At 39.1% G+C, this 26,634-nt stretch overlaps 1 protein-coding gene across 1 annotated transcript; it reads left to right on the top strand.

Moving 5' to 3' along the window:
- The first annotated feature begins 7,580 nt into the window (after nt 1–7,580).
- On the top strand, nt 7,581–8,451 carry LOC147439562 (uncharacterized). Its single transcript, XM_086484040.1, has 2 exons — nt 7,581–7,812; nt 8,228–8,451. Exons 1-2 carry the CDS (start codon nt 7,581–7,583, stop codon nt 8,449–8,451), a joined length of 456 nt encoding a protein of 151 aa, XP_086340166.1.
- The last annotated feature ends 18,183 nt before the right edge of the window (nt 8,452–26,634 follow it).

Below are 26,634 nucleotides of genomic sequence, written 5' to 3' on the forward strand. Positions count from 1 at the left end.
TATGATAGATATGGCATCCGGCATGACGACCTGAACAACCATCATTTTGGCACCGTTGCCGGAGAACACAACTCTTGAACATACCCTTAAAGACTAGCGTTTGAGAGAAGCTCTTTGGTACTTATCACTTATCCGAACACTTTTCTCCAAGGAAAATATCTTATTCTTTTAGAAGTAGTTAGATAAGGAAGAGTCCTTAACAGGGTCACGGGGTGAGCAGTGCTTGAGGTTTCTCAGTAGAAAATAGGTGTAAATCTTCATTGGGCCCAAGGCCATTATACTTTGTTTATTTTTGTATATTCTTGTTTGTTAGGAGTAAGTTAAGTAGGACTCAAATCAATCCACAGTAAAAACGCTGAAACTATGGATTTGAGTCTTCTTTCAAATTCCATGAAAGTTGATTATAGCACTTAGAAAGCACATAGGAATACTTCTAAGTGGAAGTTAAATTGAAAAAATAAAGAGAATAGCCTCAAAGTGCTCTAAATCGATCATCTGGACCAAGATCAGTTAGATTGATTTACAGTCAAAAAGTGGCCATATACAAGGCAAAACTTGCCAAAAGACTATTGTATGACATATGAGTAAAGATAACATGAAAGTGTGTTGAAAGATTTGAAATGTGAAAAGTTGAAATTTTTCATCGATTTACACTGTAAATCGGTCGTACAATAAATCGATCATCCTATAAATCGTTCAAAATCACCGATTTACACAGTAAATCGATCCACGCTCGACCGATTTACACTCTAAATCTATCCCTTTGTAAATCGCCCATTTTTGTAAATCGATCTGCAGAGCAAATCGGTGAGGGAGTAAATCGGTCCCTTTTGTAAATCGGTCCATTTAGTAAATCGGTCCCTTTTGTAAATCGGTCATTTATTCCATTTGAACATTCATGCACAACATTAATCATTGCTAACAACTACGCGGGCTTAGGCTCGACCAGATTCAGATATCACACATTGCCATTTGACAGAAAGCGAAAAAGGGCAAGGAACGGTGCAAGGTGGAATTCCTCAAGGCAAAAAGAGTTGTAAGTGCGAGAAACCCAGGTAATTGTTTAACTTACACTTGCAAGTTCAATTCATGTTTTTAAGATAAGGCAAAGTAATAGTGCCAGGAGGACGTGCAGAGAGTAATCAATCCACAGAAGAGGGTGTAAACCAGTCCTCTATGTTAGAGACTATTTGGGAAGGAAGCATCGTAAGTGATACCTCCTCGGAGACTGATATGTCGACCCACACCAATGACTCAACTGGAAATCTTAGCAATAGAGCTGGCACTTCTTTGAAGTTTGCCATGTTTTTAGAATTTGTTAAGATGAGCCAGCAGGGAGCTCAAATTTATTAGGATCCTCTTACAAGATTTTTGGTTAAGTTAGAAGACTGTCCAAGCAAGTTTCAAAGACGACCTAGAGTCAACTACCAGGAAGATCGCTATGTGGACACTGAGGGATGTTTAGACCTTGTCGTCTCACTGACTATGAGAGGGTAGACAAGTGGGGACAACCGGTTGACACTAGGGATAAGTCCTTGGAATTGCCTGAGGCACCTCCTAAAGTCTCTAGATTGACAGGATTCAGAGTGGTTAACTCTTTGCATGTGAAGAGAGTTCCTACTGACAATCCAAACATGGCTCTCTATTATAGAGATGATGAGGATGGAACTCGAGTGTTTTATGAAAAAGAGTTTTCCTTTGACGTCCAAGCAGATGAAGAAAAAATACTTTATGTATTTTTTAAAGAGGAGTTAATAGATTTGATTGCTGCAAAATTTGTGGACAAAGCCGGTGTGGAATATAAACTAGTATTGGGGGTAGGATTGATGAAACATACGCTTCATGGAATCCCCATTACTGTGGCTCTATCACATATAATTCCTAGAACCAAACTGAGAGCTCCAACTGAACTATCTAGGACGCATCAGAGTCGAGAGGGATCAGGTTCACATGTAGTGAATTTTCCCGGAACAGTGAGGCATGAACCAAGGGGAACTGTCTCTTGGATGAGCGAGCCATTAAGTCGAATAGTCCATTCAGACTGGAATCCTTCAGGAACAACTTCTAGCAAAGAAACTTCCAGAAAGGTACGGCCATCTCAATTTCAAAAATGGGTACAAAAGTATGATGGGTCAGGAGATTCGTATGATCACCTGGCATCGTTTAAACAATTACTCAGAGCGGAACATGTGGTGGACTTCCACACACAATATAAAGGATTTGGATTAACCTTGGAAGGAAAAGCCTTATCTTGGTTTCAAACTCTAGAGCCAAAGAAGTACTCAAAGTTTGAGCAAGTAGAAGAGGGTTTCATAATGGCCCTCTCAAAAATGGGAATTAAACATAACACCGTTGCTCAAATTTACAACTTCAAATAGAAACCACATGAAACAGTGAGAGATTGTGTAAATAGGATGAGGCAATACATCCCGAGATGTCCTGCAAGAGAGATCTCAAGTTCGGAAAGACTGGTTTCCTTATTCCTTGAAGGTCTATCCAACAAGACCCTTCATGTGAGCTTGTATAGCAAGAAGCATAGGACTCTTAATGAATGTATTATGAATGCCATTGACCTCGATGACAACTAAAATATCTTTGGCAATACATCCCCTCACCTTTTAAAATCGAAAAACTCCACTGTGAAATCAGGTGAAACGGGAAGGTCGAGCCATCCAAACTCTGCGAAGCCATAGTAGAAGAGGTCATGAAATGAATGAACCTAGCTATGAGGCAACCTCAGTGCCAATCGCAAATGAGTGTACCAAGATAGCTAGAACCTGTCTTGGTAAGGCCAGGTAATAAGTGGTGTGGCATTGAAAACAAATATACCAATCAAGAGACACATGAGTGTTATTATCGTCATAGATATAACAACCCAGTGTACACTCAGCCAACACCAAAGCCTTACGTGAGTGCAGTGCCGCCACCCAGATACAAGTTTAACCCAGAGCAAGGGGTAAATCCTCAAGGTGACAAGCCAGAGCCTGTATTAGGACCACAGCCTCCCTTATCGGGAGCGACATCTCAAATACTAGTGTGGTTTGCTCAGCCTAATGATATGAATGAAGAAACTGCCTTGGTACTTAATACTCCCTATTATACAGAAGAGCCATATGAATCGTATTCGACAGTGCTGGAAGATATCTCAGCAAGTGGTTTAATGAGTGTGGTCTCATTTCAACCTGGAGAGGACCGGTTGCACATGAATAAAAACACATTGTGGTTCATTGCTAACAATTTAAGAAACACTCAACAAAAGCCAAGGGAGGGAGGATGCTATAATTGTGGAAATCGAGATCATTGGGCTTGTGAATTTCCAGATTCTCATCCACCAGTGGCACCCTTAAGACGTACATGTGAGGGCTGTGGAATCAAGCATTTATTGCAAGACTGTCCTAAAGCGATAGAAGGCAAGGGACCCATAACGCCTATGAAAGTGGTGGAAGTCATTCCATCACCAAATCAAAGCTGAGTAGAGGAGAATGAACTGATAATAACAAGTGAGCCTGTAATACCTATCCAGATAGTGACAAGAGCTCAAGCCTAGAAGGACAAACACAAAAATGAAACCGAACCGAAAACTAAAACTGAGAAAGAACATGAAAATGATAAGAAAACTAAAGCCGAAACATCTTCTGTCTCGGTAAGAAGAATTCTTGGAAGGCTAGAAGATTGAGGAGACAAAAGAAAATTAAGAAGGAAAAAGAAGAGGCAACTCAAAGAGCACTAAAAAATGATGAAAAAGAATCTAGGGAGAGTGGCTCAGTATTGGTGGACAAGGTTTTTGAACCATTGAACGCTATGCTTGAGGCCTATGAAGCTAGATTGAAAACGAATCAAACCCTAGAAGAGAGATGGAAGATGTATCCTGATCCGGTAATAGAATATAGAAGATTAGATTTATGCCAGAGACTTGTTGAAATGACACAGTCCCTTCTAGAGAAACAAGCTCCGGAACACATGACACCATCTACAATTGAAACTAAACCACCTGAAGTGAACATAAACTCAAGCGAGAGCATAAAAGAAACACATCACCTGGTTCAAAAAGAGGAACCGATGAAACAAAATCGAGTGCCAAGTACAGAGGATCGAGAGCCGGATACTCGTATAGTGCCCGACTCAGATGAGGCAGAGACTATGGAAGTACCAGAGGTTAGAGAGGATTGGCCTGATCAGATGTGGGAAGCCATACGAAACACAAAAGATGGTAGCTTGACATTAAAATCTGCTCCATTAGAAAGTGTTTACGAATGTTTGCAAATGAATGAACATGATCTTGAATCCTTATACGGAGATGTGGGGTCACAACGATCTTTGGAAACTAAGGCCCCATCTTTTAGAACACTTACTTAATTTAAAGGGGAGTCCCAACATGGATCGGTAAGTTAAGAAAATTTCTTTTCAAAGGAAGCTTTCATTAGGAGAGTTAGACATGGCTAACTTGTGGGCACTTATGACTACTCCTATTCATTGTACCATCACTTTGGCGGAATTGTTGAAGCTCACGCCAAACATGTGGAATGATGTAGGTCAATGCTTAGAAAAATTGGGAATGCGTGATCCAGACAACCTCCTAATACAAGATCATGATGATTCAAAAACAGAGAGAAAATCAGTAAAACCTGTTCCTATTAATAAAGCTGGGGATTATTGTGAGGGTGATGATGGAAACACCAGTTTACTTGTGGAATATGGAAGGGTGAAAACACTCGCAATATTGGATAGTAGAGCTAGAGTTGCCATTGCTACCAATCACTTATGGGAACAGTGGGATAAACCAGCCATACGAAAAACTAGAATGAAGCTTCAATTGGCTGATGGATATTTAGAGAGACCTCTAGGACTCCTAGAGAAACTCATTGTCTCTTCGTGTGGAATTGAATATGAGCATACCATTGCCATAGTGGATTTTGGTAAAAAAACTAATTTTGATATGATATTGGGACATCCTTTCATGAGACAGCTTAAAATGATTCACGATTGGGGTTATAACCATCTCTAATTGAGACAAATGAATGTGATAACACGAATAAATATGAGGGATCATTCCTATAGGGATGTAACAAAGACCCCAGTGGAGGAGTTTGACTCTACCACAAGAAGAGGGACAGATTTGCCTCCATGGTCAAGTGGAAACACTCATCTATGGATGTGTGGAGCTTCAGAATGTGGAAGTTTAACAAGAGAGGATAGTAACTTAGAAAGAGATGAAGAGGATAAGGAGTACATTCCTGACCCTTTTCCAGAGAAGCTGTTTGAACCTCTCGAGTGGATGCAAATGCTAGTTACCATGGATATTTGCACCAATGAAACCACTCCCACAAAATTTGTGGATGAGGAAGGCTATGATTGTGTGCCATGTTGGATGATATGGACTATCATGCCGGATCCGGCACACCAGTGCAAAAAAGAACCCCTCTTAATCAGTCGAACGGTGTTGGCACCAACAGAGGAACAAGAGGAAGAGTCACAAGACCTTACAAAAGAGAGTAAAGTGGTAAGGATACATGATGAAGTCTCAATTCGAGATTTAACTCTTTCCTCAGAGAACCCTGAAGTCTTCTATGATGCAGAATAAAAAATGGAAATAGAAAACTCAGATTTCAGTGGAGACGAGAGTGAAATAGACGCTAACAAAGTTGTTAAGACAACGATCGAAACCTATTTTGACTTTCCAAACCAAAAACTGAGAAGGCAACGTCGGTACGCCCAGAAACGATTTGAAAAACGTCAAGGGACTAGACCAAAACCAATGCCTCAAATTAAAAACAAAAATAATTTCCTTGAGTTGGTAAATGCAAATGATTGTATCAAGGATAACGTCTCGGGCTGTTATTTGACACAAATAGCCAGGCCACCCAAAGAAAATAAAGGAGCAAGAAAATGAAGTCATGCAAAAAACCTTCAAAAGGAGGAAGACATCAAATCAAACAAAACACGATCAACAAAATCGAAAATGTCACGTTTGGAGATGAAACAGAAATACAAAGCCTTGAAACAAACCCTCAAATACATGTGGTCTACGGAATTTGAAAGTTCTCCTTCCGAATGAGAAGACAAACTACAAGTACCTCCCCACTACAAAAGATACACGGTGCAAGATCGTAGTATACTTCTTCAAACCCCTGACATAGATAAACCTCAGGCACGAATATCACATGATGGGCCTGAAGATACAAAGCGAATAGATTTAGCTGAGCCAGGAGAGGAACCGAAACTAGTGTATATTGCGACGGATCTTACCCCTTAGGAGTAAGATTATTTAGTAACAACTCTTTGGGAGTATCGTGATGTATTCACTTGGTTGTATAAACATTTGAAAGGAGTTGATCCTTCCATCTGTCAACACACAATACCCTTGAGAGAGGACGCAAGGCGGAGTGGACAACGTCCTTACAGCTATAATGAAACCTTTTCTAAAAAGATCAAGGAGGAAATAGACCAACTTAAAGATGCTGAATTTATTTATGAAATTGAACACACCGAATGGGGTTTCCCTATTGTGGTAGTGCCCAAGAAAAATGGAAAACTAGGGGTGTGTGTCAATCTCAAGAAAGTAAATGCAGCAACAATAAGAGACAACTATCCTCTTCCTATCATGGAACATGTACTAGAACGAGTGGCAGGTAAAGAAGCTTTTAGCTTCCTTGATGGTTTCTCTAGATACAACCAATCGTCTAGTCATCCAAGATATCAGCACAAGATGGAATTCGCTACAAAATGGGGAATTTTTGACTTTAGAAGGATGCCTTTTGGGTTGACAAATGCTCCAGCCACCTTCCAACGATTAATGTCTCATGCCTTCAAGGAGTATTTGAGAGACTTTTTGGAAATCTATATGGATGACTATGTGTTCACTCAATCCTTCGGATGGAGCATAAAGAACATTTAAAGAAGGTTTTCGAAAAGTGTAGGACATACAATATCTGCCTAAACCCTGAGAAATGTGCTTTCATGGCTAGACAAGGGAAAATTTTGGGACATATTGTCTCAAAAAACCACATTTCAACGAATCTAGAGAAGATTAGGGTAATTGTGGAGCTTCCTAGGCCGCACAATGTGAAACAAGTGCAATCATTTATGGGACACTGCAGTTAGTATAGACGATTTATCTATATGTATGCAGTGATTGCAAAGCTGATGTACGCTCTCATCACCATTTTCATTTGGATAGATGAATGCGAAATCTCTTTTAAAAAATTGAAGAAAGCCCTTACGAATGCACCAATCCTAAAAGCTCCCGATTGGAACAAAATATTTCATGTACATGTTGATGCTTCCAATTTTGCTATTGGTTGCACATTGGCTCAGCCACGTGACGGAAACTCGATTTTCCTATTTGCTATGCTAGTAGGCAGTTGAATAACGCCGAGAAAAATTATATGACTACAGAACGTGAGGGTCTAGGTATGATATATGCTGTAAAGAAATTTTGGCATTATCTACTGGCGAACCAATTTGTGTTCTTTGTTGATCATCATGCCTTATTATATTTGGTCAACAAGCCATGCAACACGGGTCGAATAGTAAGATGGTTTCTTATCTTGCTAGAACTTGACTTTATCGTCGTGGTAAAGATGGGTACTACACATCAGAGAGCTTATCATTTGTCTCGGATTCCCAATGGAGAAGCTCCTAAGGGTGTGGACGATGACTTGCCAGATGCCTATTTGTTTAATATTGAAATGGTTCCGAGATGGTCAGAACAAATGATTCTCTTACTAACAATGGGGATACGGGATCCAACACTTCATCCAAGGGACACATCTGGTACAATTCAAAAGTCTTCTTGTTATCAGCTAATGGCAGGTATATTGTACCGTCAAGGCAAGGACCAAATCTTACGCTTATGCATAGAACCTATTGAATATGAAGATTATATGCGAGGTCCACATAATTCATTAGCGAATCTTCATTTCTCCTTGGATCAAACGGTCAAACGAATCGAAAGATTAGGTGTATATTGGCCTACGATTTATACAGATATAAATACTTTTATCAAAAACTGTTTGGCATGTCAAAATAGGCATCCCATACCATATGCTACCTTGTTTGAAGTAACAGTAGCACCCAAATGGAGTAAGTACATAATTGAATATTTGAAGACTCATAAATGTAGATCGGGCAAGACGTAAATCCATTGAAGTTGAATCCCAAGAATATGTACTCATAGACGAGCATCTCTACAAGAGAGGCAAAGATTAACAATTGAGGCTTTGTGCAGCAGAACAAGAGTATGTTCCCATATTGCAGCAAGCTCATGTGGGGCAAGCAGGTGGACATTTCTCTGGTGAAACTACAGCTAAAGCCATAATGATGTCAGGTCTATGGTGGCCAACATTGTTTGGTGATGCTAAGGAGTTTGTCAAGCAATGTAATGAATGTCAAAGGGACAAACCACCAGTTAAACAAAATAGCATGCCATTACGACCCATGATGGGAGCGTGAGCTTTTGCTAATCACCTTGTTGCCAATTCTCAAGTTCCAACATTGTTGTACGTATGTCAAAAGTGAGTGCTTCTCCTTCTCTCTAAATCATGGTAGGTTTTTCTTTCCTTTTCTCTTCCTCATAGAGGTGCTAGAAAAACTTACTTTTGTCTCCCACTCATGATAGAGGCCACATGGCTCGCTTGCCTTTTGATCGCTTGCATCTTTGCTCTACTGAGATTATCATTCCTACTTTAGGGAATCAAGATCATTCCGACCAGCGAGTAATCATGATCTTAAATCACTCAAATAATCATGTTAAACTCATATTGGACCCAAGCTTCTGACATTTACTCATAGCCCATTCTATGAGAGTCGAAACTAGGTCATACGGTGCTAAACTATGCATGTAGATACCTGAAAAACTTGAATAATCAAACCATGATTCTAGAGTTGTAATCATATCCTCAAAACATTCACAAAAAAGAGATAATTGGAAGGACTCTACTAGATTCACAACTATCTATGAGATATAGTCAAAACAATGTCTCTAACAAAAGCATAACATAGGTGACATGCATAACGTAGATGACATGCATGCTTTCTATGATCATATGCAAGCATAATCATATACTATGAACACACAATGGTCTATATATGAAAAGAACACTTATGAATCAACATCATACATCATTGGATGAATCATGTAGTATAAGTACGGAGTAGATGAAGATGAAAAACAATAAACAATTACCTTTGCTTGCGTAATAACTATGGGGATCGAGAGAGTACTCACATTGTCATGAGAGAGTGAAGGGTAGAGTTAAGGAGAGGATACACACAAGGATTTGTGGAAGAGTGCTTACACCATGAAAGGAGAAGTGCTTACACCATGAAAGGAGAAGAGTGCTTACACCATGAAACGAGAAGAGTGCTTACACCATGAAAGGAGAAGTGCTTACACCATGAAAGGAGAAGTGCTTCTTTGGATGAATCATGTAGTATAAGTTCGGAGTAGATGAAGATGAAAAAAAATAAACAATTACCTTTGCTTACGTAATAACTATGGGGATCGAGAGAGTATTCACATTGTCGCGAGAGAGTGAAGGGTAGAGTTAAGGAGAGGTTACACACAAGAATTTGTTGAAGAGTGCTTACACCATGAAAGAAGAAGTGCTTGTTGCTTTTCTACTGACCGAGAAGGTGGCAAGGGAGTAAAGAACTCTATGAACCGAGGGTCAAGCATAGATGGAGGTAGAGAGGCTTGTCAGAGAGCAAGAAACTAGACTTCTAGACTCTGAATGTGTGCAAGTGAGATAGAGAGGGTCTTGATATAGGTTTTCAGGGTGAAAGAGGGTGCGGGTGCAAAAATAGCCAAAAAGTAGAGACTGGCTCTGCTGCCGTAAACAAATCCTAAGTCTCTTTAAATGACCTCCGATGAAAAAGTGTTCAACAGGAGAGTTGTCTGTTTTGCCGTTTTTACTAAGAGCTTGGTGAAGCTCCACGAGATCGGCCTATTTTTACGAGTTATTTCAAAAATTTCTCTCACTAGGTCTCTTTTTCCTAAAATTCCTCCTCAATTCCATATTTTTGTCCCTTCTCAGTCTTCACTTCCACACTGCCATACTTCAAATCATGGAGAACATCCCCTTTCTCTTTAGTAACCTCATCTTCCTCCCATATACAACTTGCAGCAGACTTTGTGGCACCTTTCCCATCCTTGACAGCCTCTGCATTTCTTCCACTAGGCCGAATCGCTACAGCATCCTCTTCCTCTGCAAAAATAGAGAAAGATAGCACATACTTATAGAACCTAAAATTCACTGTAGGTAAGCATATTATTTGCAAAACACACATATACTTACTCTTCATAACATGATGCCCACTGACCCAGGACTTTGCCACCTTGGGGATCACCATTGTACAACCAGGTTTGTCATAATGATCCCTGCTTTGTAACAAAGCACTGAAGCAAAAAAGGTGATACTGATATCGGCACTTGAGCATAAAGGTTTCAACAACCCCTGCAGACTCCAACAACTCACCACATGCAATGCACACGCCAAACACGTGGACCATACCGTTCGGACCAACAACTTGGGGCCTAGGATATAACATGAATCTCTTTCCAAGCCTAACATTAGCAATCATATGCTTCACAAAGAGGGTATGGCCTTGTGCTTCCTTCCATGTTGCCTCCAACATATCATACTTAGCCTGTTGCCAACCAGCAACAATACAAGCAGCCCCAAATTAGTACCCAAACACTAAGAGGCAGTCCTGAAGGCATCATACTACCAAGTATGACCAAAAACTACCAAAAGTACAAAAACTACCGAGCCATCAATGACAAGACAACCCTCAACTACCAAAAATAGAACCAAATCAGAACCGTGAGTAGTAATAGAACCAAATCACAACTCTAAACTATCAAAAAGTACCAAACAAAACCAAGACATCAATGATAGAGGATATCCCAGAATAACAAAAAATAGAACCAAATCAGAACCATGAGCTACCATAACAAACAAAATGGAACCAAATCACAACCCTGAACTATCAAAAAGTACCAAAAGTACCAAGCCATCAATGACAAAGGACAACCCTGAACTACCAAAAATAGAACCAAATCAAAACCATGAGCTACCATAAAAATAAAAAAAACCAAATCACAACCCTGAACTATCAAAAACTACCAAAAGTACTAAGAACTACCAATAGAACCAAAACAACAAAATTACCAAACGTCTAAAAACAGCATGATAGAATATACCAAAACAAGAAATTAAAGCTAAAAAGACCCAAAAGACACCAATATGAACAAAAACTATCAAAATAGAGAAGAAAAATTTTAAAAAATCTACCTGAACCTACCAATCTACCTAAGATATGCAACTACTATACAAAAGCAAGAGGACCAAACAATGACAAACCACCAAGTCATGATTTACAGATAGTACCAAAACTACCAAGAGATTTTACGAGTACCAAGAACAATGACAAACTACCAGCCCTATCAGAGTCTATCAAAATAGATAAAATTGATTGAAGTACCAAAAACAGCCATAAAACACCGAATGCATTACAACTACCAAGGCAACAACAAACAGAAGTTATAAACAATACCAGAAGCTGCAAAAAATACCAAAACCACTTTCTCAAGGCATGAATGGTGCAGATCAACCTCCTTCTCTAGCGTCTTCATGTACTCACTGTTTCCAATTTGATGATGCATGCGTCGACTCGCTCCCATATCAGCCTCCACCTCTTTGATGTACTCATCATTGGAAGGGTTTTCCTGCTTTAGTTTTGCAAGCTACATTTCATATTGCTCTATGTTATATTTTATCCACTTTGCAACAACATTGGAAACCTCCACTCTCAGCAAAGTTTCCTTGTTTTGTTGCAGAGATGCTCTTAACTCTTGCAGCCTATCAGACGTAGTTGCACATGTCTGAGGCACTCTCTCAAAAATGCATTACAAGTCTCTAACATAATCAGGTGTCTCTATGTGTCATTGTGGGGGGTCTACCTCTATACAGACATTGCTACCATTTTGCATAAGGTGGGCTTCTTAATAGATGATGGGTGTCCTTTGTGGGAGGCATTGTTTGCCCTTCACCAAGTTTTGACCTTTCGCTCCACCCCTGTCGGGCGAGTGGCACACATATTGAGAACACTCTCTCCAAACCTCGCCCATGCAACCTTATGGTGTGCAGGGTCCTTGGTTGTCATGTGGTATTTGTTGAAGGCAAAGCAGCACGCAAACTTTCCAGTGATCTCCCCACAAGATGGAGGGGCTTGGTATACCCCTAGGGGATTCACTCTATATACAAAACGGGATGCCACCTGTGAGCGGACACTTTGATAAAACCACTATATATGATTCATATTATAGAATATGATGCCCCTTTCTACGCTTATACGATAATCAATGCAGAAAACTATAATACCCCTATCTTAGATATAAAATTTAAGTCTCACATGATCTTAGTAAGTAAAACTAGTCCAAGAGCGTGTAGCATAGTGGCAAGCAACTTACTAAGGAACCACTTCTGTTGATAACTATATGTATCCTCAATGTATCTTAGTTTCACTTTCAAGCTATTGCACGTTCAGCCTACACTCTAGCTACTCGTCCAATTCTGACCCATCTAAATTACTCAAAAAACATGGCTATAAAGTTGTGTTAGGTTCTCCGTGCAAATTTGCATCTATACAAACTCTTTATAGCTTTCATCCCTCTAACAAATGAACTATAATCACAAAATAAGAAATTGTTACAAAGAAGTGTTAGTTCTTGCATGTATCTTTGTAGCTATTGACTCACAAGTTCGAGGACCCATACTCTTTTGGGAAGCCATGATTTTGAAACACAAAAACTTCCTCTTATTTTCCGCTTTTCTCACTTCTTCCCCCCCCCCCCCGGCCCCCCAGCAATAAATATGATACCCCCTTTCTTATTTTTAAGCTTGGGAGATAATTTATTGGGGGCCTGCCCCTCACTTATACACTTATGAAACTTGTAAAAATAACCCCCTCCCTTGCACTTACGTGGTGCGGTAAGTTTTCCATGGTGAATCCCTCGGGGGTATACCTTGTGCAATAGGAACCTACAATCTTCGACCAATCTTGGTTGTACATGATTCAAGTAAATCTTCGCATTCTTCCGGTAGGTGTGCTTGAAAACAGTCATCCACTAGTCAGGGACGTCTTCTTCTATAAGATCCTTTGGAAGCACACCCTCCATGTTCAGACCATACTCCTCATGAAGCTCTTGGGATGCATAGCAAAACTTGGTCAGAAGAGGGTATTCCTCCATTTTATTTTTTCCTGCAATGTGGAAACACGAAGGTCATTACACATGCCCTCTTTCTACCAAACTAAATACCTAGGCATGCTTCGTACATGCCTATCTTTTGCAGACACTTCAATAATGCAAAACTCAACATAGAGATTTTGAAGTTCTCTTTGACACATGGATGGCCTTGCTAATGCAAAAGTTGGCCCACTGTGCAGTACCAAATTTGGTACTATTATATACCCCAATTTGGTACTGTAATCTGACTCATTTTATATGAGGACCTTCATTTCCCCTACAGAGCTTTAAATTTAGATGCATGCATGCAATGCACAAAATATTAAAAAAAATACAGAGCTCTCAACATACCAAACTTACACTGCAATTTAACAAGAAGAAAGATAAGACTCAAAAACTAGAATCCTTCAAATAACAATAGCTACCTTTCATGAAAGAAAAGCAATTCCAGTTTCACAACACAACAATGTACACATGCAAAGGTGGAGCACAAACCTCTGGATTTTGTAGATGATCGAGTCTTATCCTTGCCAAAAAGCGCTCTAGACTAGCTGATTTCTCCAAAGACAAACTCGCCTTGCTAGCTCTCATGTTCGGGGTGCTGATGTCCAAGGAGATTTTGTACTTGTTGAGGTGACCTTGCATCCATGTCGTGGGCTTCTTCCCCTTGTCGTCTGAAGACCTAGCAATAGCCTTCCTCGTAGGCATCCTCATAGTTGAGATAATGCACAAACAACCAGAGACCTCAATAACTGCACAATAGGATGAAGAAGGTGGAGCCTATGAGAAGGGTGCAATGCCTATGCTCAAAAAAGATTGACAAAGGTGCTGTTGTGAGAGAGGTGCAAAGCTGCTGATTGAGAATACTCGGTCACTTTCCTAACGCGGGACAGAATGCCACCTCACACGAGTTCAAACATACAAGTCCCACCCACGATTTCTTTCAAAGGAGTGGTGTAGTGGTGTTTCAATTTTTAAAACATTCCCTCCTATGGTACATAAACTTAGAGGACAAAAAGGTTCCCTCCAAGACAACCTAGACACATGTAGAAGTACCAACTAGGTGAAAACAAAAAAGGTCCTTTTTTTGTACCACCATTGTATGCTTTCAGCCATGTCTTGGATGGAAAATAGAAGGAAGCCTAGAATTAAGTCTATGTGTTCTATGCAGGAATGGAGCTATAGGGGTTATGCAATGTCTATGCTAAGTTGTGTAAGGTAATAGGGCTATCATGGGAAAGCAGCTTAAGCAAGTTGTATAATGACTCAAAAGAACTATGAGTGAGCAGGCGGTGGGCTACGTCCAATGGCGATTGATTGCTCACTATGGGTGCCTATTCTCATTCAAGTCTGTGCAAATTTTATTGCAAAGGAGAGAGCCTGTTGAGATGGTGTAGTGTGTGGTGGGTGGAGCCTTAACGGGGTGTCACTTGGGCCCTCTAGTTCAAGATGAAGCGAAGCAGTGGGCACATATATCGTGTGTTAAGGCCACCAGTCACCATGTGTATGGACGGGAATCCATGTCTGTTGGGTCAAAGGGGTGTCACGTGTTGATCGGGCAGAGCACACAAGGGTATGATTGCATGCATGGGTGTGGTGTATGTGGATCCATCAAGTGCCACAAGGGCTAAGAATCGCGTCCCACCTACAACACCTATAGCATGTGCAGTGCCTCAATGCACTCTAATGACATAATCCCACAACACAGACCTAGCACATGCAACGCGTTTTCCTTGCCCTATAGTTGCTACAAAAGTCAGCCAAATGCAAGATTTTGTAGCACTTGGAGAGTTCTCGATCGGCAATTCCCAGTTGGCTATAGCTGTCCGAGCCGATTTCAACTTGTTGGGCATTTTTGTGCATGCTGGCCAAATCTGCCCAAGTGAAAAGGTAGGCGGTTCAAGTTAAAGTTGGTAGGCATGAGCCAGTGGAGTTTACGTTGGATAGTGAACTTCAACTCATGCGATGTTTGCTCGAGCGCAGAGTGAGACTACTCATGGGTCTTTTCTATGGCGCATTTTGGTGCATGCCTTGGAGGTCTCCTAGGCGTTGGGTGGGACTTGGGTATAGCTAGCATGAGTGTGAGCTTGGGCCTTGAGGTGAGGCCGGCACCTGGTACATGGGTGTGGTGGACCATGAGAAGGGGTGGTGGGCCAGGAGTAAGTGAGATGGGTGTGTGCATGGTTGCACACATATGGGGTAGTTGCAATAGCTGGCTCGGCAAAGAGAATTAAAAAAACTTTGAAAAGAAAGAAGGCCTTAAAAGTTGGAAGAGAGAGAAGAAGAGAAACAGGAGCGAGAGGATGAGAGAGATAGAGAAGGTAGAGAGAGAAAATGTAAGAGAGAATAGGAGGGAGAGAAAAAGGAGGCTTTTGTTCTTTTCTTTTTCAAAGGAAAATAAAGGGGAAATAAGATTAAAAAGGGTATTTTTAATGAAAATAAAATAAAGGGAAATAAAAAAGGAAAATAATTACATACAAATAATAAAAATGAGAGAAAGAGTAGAGGGGATAAGGAGAGAAAGAAAGAGCGAGAGTAAAGACAAAGAATATAGAGATATATTAGAGAGAGAAAAGTGAGAAAGAGGGTAGGATAGAGAGAGGAAAAATGATGAATAGAGAGAAGAGAGAAATAGGGGTGAATTTTTTTAAATTTTAATAGTAAAATTAAATCCATCAAAGTTTTAATTAGAGTAAAGAGAGCAAAAATATAAAAACTAAAGGAACAATTACAAATAAAAGAGATATAGAAAAACACAAAATAGAAAAAAATGTGGAAGAAAGACACTAACATGTGATTGAACAGAGAGAAGGTGAGGAAGGGAGAGAAATTTGTATTTGTTTATTTTAGCTAAAAAACTAGAAAATAAAAATTATACTTTACTTATTTTTTAGACTAACAAAAATTAGCACTTACACACCTAAAATTGGCAGTAACTCCCCCCTTTTCACTAGGCACATGCAACTCCCTTTAGGCACAGACCTAAACTTGGGAGAGAAGACTTTTTCCCCCTTTAGTAAAAATTGAATTTGAGGCCAATTTAGTTCAATTTAGGTGTAAGCACATGCACACACTGGGGGTGTACACATGTCTTTGTAATCACCATCAAATTTCACACAAATCAAACACAATTTTTCACACATATACAATCCCACCACTCATGTGAGTATCAATCCAATCAATTAATCAAAAATTTTGAGGCCAATTGAATTCAATTTCTACCACTTGATGCATAGATCAATGCACATATAGAAATTTCAGCTCAAAGTGCTTGCACATGCTCATTTTACAACCAAATTATGCACAATTGCAAGCACAATTTTCTAAGATTAAACAAGATTGACAACACAACTACAATGGCAATCCAAATGCAATCAATCATAAATCCAAAAGCCACCAATTAGAGCTATAATGTACGCCCAATCTTGGCTCAATAATTACACTGAATTGCAAGTGATTTTCACATAAAAGTTATGACAATCCAAGCTTGCAAACACATGCACCAAATTGGCATTTTAACCAATCAATTCCACACATAATCCATGCCTAAAATCATCAATTACCTTAAATAACAATCGTGCCAAAAATTGGATGGCATAATGGTAGGAAAATCAATTTCCAAACCATCAACATGTGCATAAGAGCACTCATATTGATCATAACAATAAAATTTCAGCAATCCATAAGTGCCTTGATGCATCCATAAAACCTATTTTTTGCTCCAAACTCACTCCAAATCGAGGTCTCCCTCAAGCAACCAAGTGAAAATTGCATAGTTAGACACTTGATTTCATCATTCCAATCTAAAAACCACAAAAAATCAGCCTCTAATGAGGCACATAAACATGTGTAAACTCAAAAAATTAGTCAAGATTAGTAATGGTATTAGTGAAATTAGTATGCAAATGGGGTGTTGGTGCATAATGCACACACCTAGATTTAATCACTCAATTTCACACCAATCTCATGCACAACCCTTCATCTAAACTAACCAAATTATAAAACTAATTAAGAATAACTCACTTTCTATCCAAGAACTCCTCTAGCTTAGGCTTGCCATCCTTTTCAACTACACCAATGTTAAATGATGTCGTCATAGCAATTGAATCAACCTAATGTCAATTTGGGGAGGTGAGCAATCCAAGTAGGGTGTAAAAACATCACACGCACAGACTAAAGATTAAGTAAGAGTTGATGTAGAGTATGTAAGAGAGAGGTGAGACTAGTAGAGAAGGGGATGTTATGAGAATCAAGTGAATGGGACTCTAATCAATGCATGTGCTAATGAGCAAACCCTACTAATATCACAAGCACACACACTAACTAGCACTGAAGGGGCAAATGCAAGCAATGCATCTTAATCTACACCAATGGAATACACACATAGATAGAAGCAAGCGCTTCTACTAATATCACAAGCACACACACAAGAGGAAGAAGATAGTGTAGAGCGGTGCTAGATGTGGAAGTGAATGCGACCTCCGTTGGAAACAAAATGGCTAAATGTATTATTTTAAAGCTACCCTCTATGGGCACACCATAATCGATGGCTTACTTTGCTGGAATACATAGCTACAAGAGAGAGAGAGAGAGAGAGAGAGAGAGAGAGAGAGAGAGAGAGAGAGAGAGAGAGAGAGAGAGAGGGATAGAGTTCCCAACAAGAGAGAGGAGGCAAGGAATAAATCCACAAAAAAGAAAGATTGTTGCACTCATAGCCTCTCATATTGCAAACATGGATGTTGCCAAAATTCCTACGCTAACATTTTCTTAATTACCGTATTTGATACACACAAAATTTTATGTCAGTATTAAAAAATGGTGGAACCAATGGTCAAAACTTTTTGCATAAAGCACCTAGCATTTGGACCTATATTTTAAAGTTTGAATATATTAGGTAGTTATATGTCTAAGGTATCTCTTTTTGATAGAGTTCATTAATTATAAAGTCAAAACCAAAACAAATATGTTCTTTGTAATGATAGTACTATAGGTACTATGTTTTAATAACCATAGAACTAAAGCTACTAGGTTGTTACACTAAAATAGAAGCTATTTGTTTGCGGGTATATAAACTTGTAGTATTCTTTTCATGTGTATAAATGTGTGATTAGATTAGAGAAAATTTTTATGTAGTAGATATTTATATTTGTAGACATTAACACTAGGTTTGTGTTTAAGCCACTTAAGTGGCTTGAGCCACAATAGTGTCTTGGCACCTCATTCTATAAAATTGTCTCTATGACTGCCTATTTTTCAATAAACCATGATCATAGAATACCATTGAGATCCTATGACATAGATGAAAACTCTAGTATACCATTTATCCCAAAAAAGTGTAAAATTAAAATTTTTAATTTTCTAAAAATAGTAAGAAGCCACAAAACTGGCTTTTAAATTTGACAGCATACACATTTTTGAGGCCTAAAACAAGTCGGCACTTATTTTTCTAAAAATAGTATATGCATATCTTCTCATTGCATACATATCCATGTATTTTTCAAAAAAGTTTCAATGTGCTCTGAAGGGTTTTAAGGGGTCTACATGGGATATCATTTTTTTTTAGTGATTTTTGTTCGATTGTACCTAAAAGATGGCTCTTAAAAAATAATAATTTTACATGAAATTATTTATTTCTATTTTTTTTCAACTCCCTACATGCCTTGAGAACCAATCCCTAAAAGGTTTTGATGAGGTTTTTTGTGGTCCATAAGAACAAGAATTTACAAAAAAGTTACTTATAGCCACAAAAGTGGCTCATGCTGACACAGCCCTAGTGTTAAACAAGATGAGCTCTCATAAGAGAGAGAGAGAGAGAGAGAGAGAGAGAGAGAGAGAGAGAGAGACTCCATACATTGAACTTTAAAGAGAGGGGGCCATAAACAATTGTACAGTGCCAAGATTTGCTATCATGAATGTTTAAAAGTTTGTACGGTTATCCGTGCGACAATCAAGATTACACTTCTTAATCATCCATTACATCTAGTTCCCTATTCGTGGGGTGATCTTAATGCATGCCCATGTCCTCAAGATTTTCAAAAGGGTTGAGAGGAACACCATCCTTATAATGGTTGATATCTTCTTCATCTTCTCGATGGTCACCTTCATTAGCTTCTACAATTGGAAAAACATGTGGCGCAGATGTAGTGTCCACCCCTTGATCATCTTGAGACCTTCTTCATCAATTTCCTCACTAGGGTAGATGGAGTTTAAATTGTCAATAGTTGTTACGTCTTTGACCTCATCCACCAATGTGCATCTTGTTCAAGGTGACTTGGATTATAAATACATAATGGTAATAAAAAATACTGGCAAGATAGATGACCTAAAGCAAGAGAAACTTAGTCATAAGGAAATTTTGAAATAATTAATATGTCTAATGGGTGTCATATGTATATATACTTGCTTGAAAATATCACGACTAATATAGGTATCATCTTTTCTAGTATGCCATTTGGGAGAATCCACCATATAAATGCCAGTAGCATGTCTAGAGGAAATGCTTACAAACATTTCATAGCAAACAAATATTTACAAAATGTCAACAAGCTGACCCATGCTCTTAATGACTCCAAAATATCAAGCCTCTATCTCTATTTATGAATCAAAGTTACCCATCACTTAGCTGTCATTTGTGGTTTGTCTTCCCTCATGATGACACATCAAGTTGAACTTAGTTTCCTTCTTCCTCGATATATAATGAAATAGAAGAAGTTTTGCCAAAAGTAAATTAATTAATAGGCACACGGAAACAAGAAGTATCTTTCCATTATACCTTTAGTAGATATACTCTTGCATATTCCCATTCCTTGACACACATCTTGTCCATTGGCCTTAGCTTTAGCCATTTTCTCATGTGACTACTCTATTTTTATGAGTTTGGGAAAATCTATAAGATCGGATGGAAATGTTACATTTCAATTTTGTCTACGTGAATGAAGCCTCTTGTAATCCTCCCCCAATTTTTGTTTATGCATTCGCTCATTTTGCCATAACCTCTGCATTTACCGCATCTTGCATGTTTGTATCCATGGTGAATGTCTTTCCTTTTCAACTTCGAATGTGAGAATGCAAAGTGTTAGAGAGAGATAAAGAGAGAGCGATAGAGAGATAAGAGAGGGAGTACAAAGGAGTAGAAGAGAGAGAGAGAGAGAGACAGAGAGAGAGAGAGAGAGAAACGAGTACAAACATGTGTGTCTAAGATGTATGCCGTTAGCACTGACGCTTTCTTGTCCCCTTTGTCTCATCCTTGTGCATATCTAACTGCCATTGGCTGATCACCTGGCAATGGAGGTTGTGCTCCAAGCACTAGCCTCGATCGCTCCATTGCGCCTTGATAATTTCCTACTGCAAACCTTGGCGGTGGGGGTGCAACTGAGACTTGTGGTATCGCTGGTCTCTCTCTCACATACCCCTTGTTGTAATAGCACTCCTTTGCAATATGATTAGTGTACTTTTTCTCTATAGCACCACTTTAGCTCTAGAGGCTGTACCAACACGGAACAATCCTTGTTTAAGTGATCCCCGCCACACATATCGCATTGTTGCAAAGGTTTTTGAGCTCGAGTCACCTTCTTGAGAATCTCCTCTGTCAGCTGTTTGTAGTCAACTGCTTTAAGATTCAATGTTACTAATGGAACCTCTGTTGACTTTGTAATTATCCAATCTGGATTCGTATCTGAGACATCTTCTTCGTAGATCTTGCAGTTGTCAACCAAATCAATAGAAATTTTGGTGACTTCCTCGAGCGTACGACACCCTCACATATACAGGTCTTTCTTAAGCATTTCACTTCTAAGGCCCTGAATGAATCTACTCACTCTTCTCTCTTCCATTGGAAGTTCTTCCCTAGGAAATCTCTTTACGTATCCCTTCAGTCTTCTCACAGTGTTCTTAACTGACTCGCCTGTTTCTTGCTTGAAGTCGTATATGAAAGAGAATGTATTATGCTTAATGCCTCTCCTTCCTTCTAGAGTTAGCCCAAATGCTTGATACTGCATCCTAAACTCATCAATTTTCTTGGCCTCTATTACCTGCACAAAAGTTTCCACATGGGAATGTGGGTCTCCTGATCCCGAAAACTTTTTTCCCATCCACTTCGCTATTTGTGAAGTCCTCGGAACCCTCTCATGAAACATTATTTCCACACCTAAGCCCCTTCCTCGTGCTGCAGGCATTGCAGGATATAGAAGATCTATTCCATGCCCCAAAATAGGCTCTCTGGCTAGCCCTCGAGCTATTGGAACCCACAGCTCTAGTCTTCTAGGCTCAGGCTCTTTTGTTTCCGATGCAACTAGTCTCATATGTGGACGTGCTGGTCATGAAGTGACCGTATGTCCACCACTCTCGTACATAGGCTCATCTATCGGACTTGTGGTCATGGTTGGCCTAGCCGCCTTGACCTCTGCTATTTCTCCTCCTTCTACAGGTATCTTTCCCTTACCTCTCAAGACTGATCCGATTTTTAAAGCGTTCATGGAAGCAAAAAAAATTTCACCCAATTCTCTTGTTGTCTCTCTAGGATGGAATCCAGGTGGTGGTCCCCTCTTTGGAACTCTCATAAGAATTCTTGTGTTGGGTGGAGGTATCTGTGGTCCTTCATTGACCAAATATCCATCCATCGCTAATTCGTTATGTGGATTTGTGCTTTCTACAGCTCTGTATTCCCATCCATACTTGTCAACAAATAAAGGTGTCCATTGTTGGTCGACCTCACTGTATATAGACATATAAGAGCTTGTAGTCCGTCAGCTCATCTGAGTAAGGCTCTAAGCATTTGTATAGGTGGACCTGATTTACATTAATGTACCTATACAATGTGCAAATGGACTCAATTTGAGAGGTCAAATTGAGTCCAAATTCACTTTTGAAAAAAGTTCTGGAATCCTTGAGACACTAGGAACACCCCTGTATGATCAAAATTACAGTTGGACCCTAAACAAGCCTGGAAACATTTTACGCTGTCGTGCTGTGACACGTACATAGTGGGAACGCATGCTACAAGATCTATCTTGTATTTTTTTAGATACATAATTATATTTCCTATAGTGTACATATGCATATTTAAGTATAATAATAAGACTTTTATCTCATCTTATTATTTTTCTCAAGGGTAACATATCCTTACTTTACCATCAGAAAATACTATGGGAAAAGCATCAATAGCTCCGCCTATTAAACTCGGGGCAAAAAGCATTGATTCTTTATTTCTACTATTTCATTATCATCTCACACCCTAGCTAGATCCTATATCTAGGGTAAACTCCAATATAATTATATTCTATGTATTTTTTATAGGTTTGTTATATTTCTTTTTAAATAGCTACTAGGAGAGAATCAAATCCTAGTGGGACACTAGGTGGCATGATTTCAAAGATACACTTATTTTAATGCATTATTGCAAGCATGATTACAAAACTTTGTCAAGGAGCAATGTCATGCTTTCATATGGCATGAGGTGTCCTTTGGAATTAAATGAAAGTCTAGGCTAAGGAGACCACATGAAGACTTTTGCTGCCATAAATGGACCCTATTTTGATGAATTTTTTACACAAGGTTCCAATCCGAATTGGAAAACGATTTTGAAATGAACATCGTAGCTAATGAGCTGAAGTTTTTGGCCATATTTTTACTTTTTTATTTGGAGCCACGGTTGAGGAGATATAATCAAAATACTGGACCCCAGTCTGCCCACATCATGCAGGGGCAGCTCATTTCCAACTTTTCCAATTCCTGTTCACACTGGCTCCTCTCTTCTTGTGTAAACCCTTGGGGGTTCCCTTCACCTATAAAATGGGACCTCTTCTTTCTTGGAAGGAACTCAAGCATTCAAGCCATTGATGAGAGGAATTCTTGAGGGAGTGAGTAGTAATGCCTAATTGTACCTAGCCCAATTAACATAAGCCCAAGCCTACACTTTCTCCTAGAGGAAGACTAGCCAATCTTGTATGCTATCCTTGGAAGATCAACTCTAATCAAAGAAGGTGTTGTACTTGGCGTATCAATCAAAATGGAGTGCTCCCCTCTTCTTCTCTCTCCATCAATAATGGTGCCGAAGGGTTTGTCAAGTAAGATGTGTTTTACATTGATGTTTTCTTGATTTCTTATTGTTTTCTTTTTCATCTCTAATCCGACATATATATATATATATATATGTATCTAATCTCATCTCCTTAACCAAATCTATCTCTCTCACTCTTAGTATTTAATCCTCTCTACAAATTTTAGGATCTCTTTGCTACAGGTACATCTCTCCCGGCAGTATTCTTATTGTCTACGGGCAAGAATAGGGCTTGGGAGGGAAAATTCTCATCTTTTAACTTCTCTCATATCTACATTTCTCACATACTATCCTAGATGAATAACCCACATGATCATCATTTCTATCGCTTTCACTCTGTACAATCTATTAGAATTAACGTATGGATTAGCCGTAAAATACACTTTCAACAACGTATAGTGTTTCTCTTTGGCCCTGAAAGGCTCAATGAAATACTTCTATCACCGGATCCCATCATACTACCTCTCATAGACTATAATTTTTCTTTTGATGTAAGCGTAGTTATCTTGCTATGAACCAACAGGATTTGTACACACAATTAATCCCAATCACTAGACAAAATATATATATTATGGTAAGCACAAAACTACAATTCCCAAGAACAATTCGTAGCCTATTTGGTCAGCCAAGATTCAATGCCATTAACTCATCCATTAACCTATTTTGATGAATTTTTTACACAAGAATCCAATCCGAATTGGAAAACGATTTTAAAGTGAAAATCGTAGCTAATGAGCTGAAGTTTTTGGCCAAATTCTTACTTTTTTATTTGGAGCCACGGTTGAGGAGATATGATCAAAATACTGGACCCCAATTTGCCCACATCATGCAGGGACAGCTCATTTCCAACTTTTCCAATTCCTGTTCACACTGGCTTCTCTCTTCTTGTGTAAACCCTTGGGGGTTCCCTTCACCTATAAAAGGGGACCTCTTCTTCCTTGGAAGGAACTCAAGCATTCAAGCCATTGATGAGAGGAATTCTTGAGGGAGTGAGTAGTAATGCCTAATTGTACTTAGCCCCATTAACATAAGCCCAAGCCTACACTTTCTCCTAGAGGAAGACTAGCCATTCTTGTACGCTATCCTTGGAGATCAACTGTAATCAAAGAAGGTGTTGTACTTGGCGTATCAATCAAAGTGGAGTGCTCCCCTCTTCTTCTCTCTCCATCAATAATGGTGCCGAAGGATTTGTCAAGTAAGATGTGTTCTCCATTGATGTTTTCTTGATTTCTTATTGTTTTCTTTTTCATCTCTAATCTGACATATATATATGTATATATATATATGTATATATATATATGTATATATATATATATATATATATATATATATATATATATATATATATATATATATATATATATATATGTATCTAATCTCATCTCCTTAACCAAATCTATCGCTCTCACTCTTAGTAATTCACCCTCTCTACAAATTTTAGGATCTCTTTGCTACAGGTACATCTCTCCCCGCAGTATCCTTATTGTCTATGGGCAAGAATAGGGTTTGGGAGGGAAAATTCTCATCTCTTCACTTCTCTCATATCTACATTTCTCACATACTATCCTAGATGAATAACCCACATGATGATCATTTCTATCGCTTTCACTCTGTACAATCTATTAGAATTAACGTATGGATTAGCCGTAAAATACACTTTCAACAACGTATAGTGTTTCTCTTTGGCCCTGAAAGGCTCAATGAAATACTTTTATCACCGGATCCCATCATACTACCTCTCATAGACTATAATTTTTCTTTTGATCTAAGCGTAGTTATCTTGCTATGAACCAACAGGATTTGTACACACAATTAATCCCATACACTAGACAAAATATATATATTATGGTAAGCACAAAACTACAATTCCAAAGAACAATTCGTAGCCTATTTGGTCAACCAAGATTGAATTCCATTAACTCATCCATTAACCCTTTCATATTACCCATGATACGATATGACCATAGCCTTGATGTTTTCATCTTCGTATTGTTTTGACATTCTCTTTTGCGTTCTTTCTTTGTGTGTGTGAATGCAAGAGAGAAAGAGTGAGTCTTCTTTGATTGCACTTCTTTCCAAACCCTAGTCTTCATGGCATCTATGGTTTAACTCCTTAATATAGTTTTTGTTTAGTTCTCTCACAAAATCTCACAGCCATAAGGCCGGTGCTTTCCTGGCAAGACCGCAAATTTCTCGACAACGCGTAGGATGTCTATATGCTCAAAATTGAACAAAATTTGGTCCAGAGACTCCCCTTGAGTCCAGCAACACAATGGTATGCTCAAATTTCATTTGGACCTAAAAATGGCCTTGAGACATCCTACACGTAGGATGTCATTTTTCTCAAAATGACTTGAAATTTTCACCCCAGCTTCTCCTTGATGTGCTGATCACAGTGGTGTGTTCACAGGTTGGTTTGGAGTCCTAAATCAAGCTAGAGACATACTACGTGTAGTATGTCTAACTGCTCAGATTTTGTCCACACTTGATCCCAAGATTCTCCTAGTGCTCAGCAACCCAATGGTATGGTCAAAATGGAATTTGGATGCCAATAGGTCAAGATTTGGCTGCATAAGCTTCTAGTGCACTCCATGAGTAGGATGTCTGGCAATTCTCGTCTTTGCTTGGTAAATAGGCCAAACAAGGTCAAAATTCACTTTTGAAAAAAAAGATCTAGAATCCTTGAGACACTTAGAACCTCCCTATATGGCCACAATAGAATTTTGACCACTTTATGACCCTGGAGACATGCTATGCGTAGGATGTATTTTTACTCTGTTTCAGCTCAAACTTGCACTGTAGCTTCCCCTTGATGTGCTAAACTCGTAGCTGTTTTTACTTTTTGATTCTGACACCTATAGGTTGGTCAAATGATCAAGAATCTGTTCCAAAATCTTGATGTCTGTTCTGATGAATTCCCTAGTCAAATCAACTCCAAATTGGACCAAATTTGCCTAGGAGGCTTATCTAAGGCTATATAACAGCATGGTATGGTCACAATAGAATTTTGGTCTCAGAATCATGCAGTAGACATCCTACACGTAGGATGTCTTTTTGCTCAGAATAAACCCAAACTTGGACCAAAGATTCCCCTTGTCTTCAGCAACCCACTAGTATGCTTAGATTTGAGTTTGGATGTCAAAAGACCCCAAAACTAGCTATTCTTGCCTTTTGTCCGTCCAAAAATGCTAAAGTCTGTTCAATCTTCACTTTCACTGACCCAAATGAGATGAAATTTATCACATGCACTCAATACAACATTTCGAACATGCCTATGGAGTCATCCTATGGTTTGGTCTCAAAATTAGGCCTTGGACACAATTTGGGT

This window comes from Adiantum capillus-veneris, chromosome 16, assembly GCF_014529385.1.
Source record: "Adiantum capillus-veneris isolate H3 chromosome 16, ASM1452938v2, whole genome shotgun sequence".
Classification (NCBI taxonomy): Eukaryota; Viridiplantae; Streptophyta; class Polypodiopsida; order Polypodiales; family Pteridaceae; genus Adiantum; species Adiantum capillus-veneris.

Bases quoted from the DNA above. Each gene is read 5' to 3' on its own strand.
- LOC147439562 (XM_086484040.1), top strand. From the start codon at position 7,581: ATGGGTACTACACATCAGAGAGCTTATCATTTGTCTCGGATTCCCAAT. The intron at 7,813-8,227 runs GTATATTGTACC...GGCTTTGTGCAG, and splicing joins TTGTTATCAGCTAATGGCAG to CAGAACAAGAGTATGTTCCC.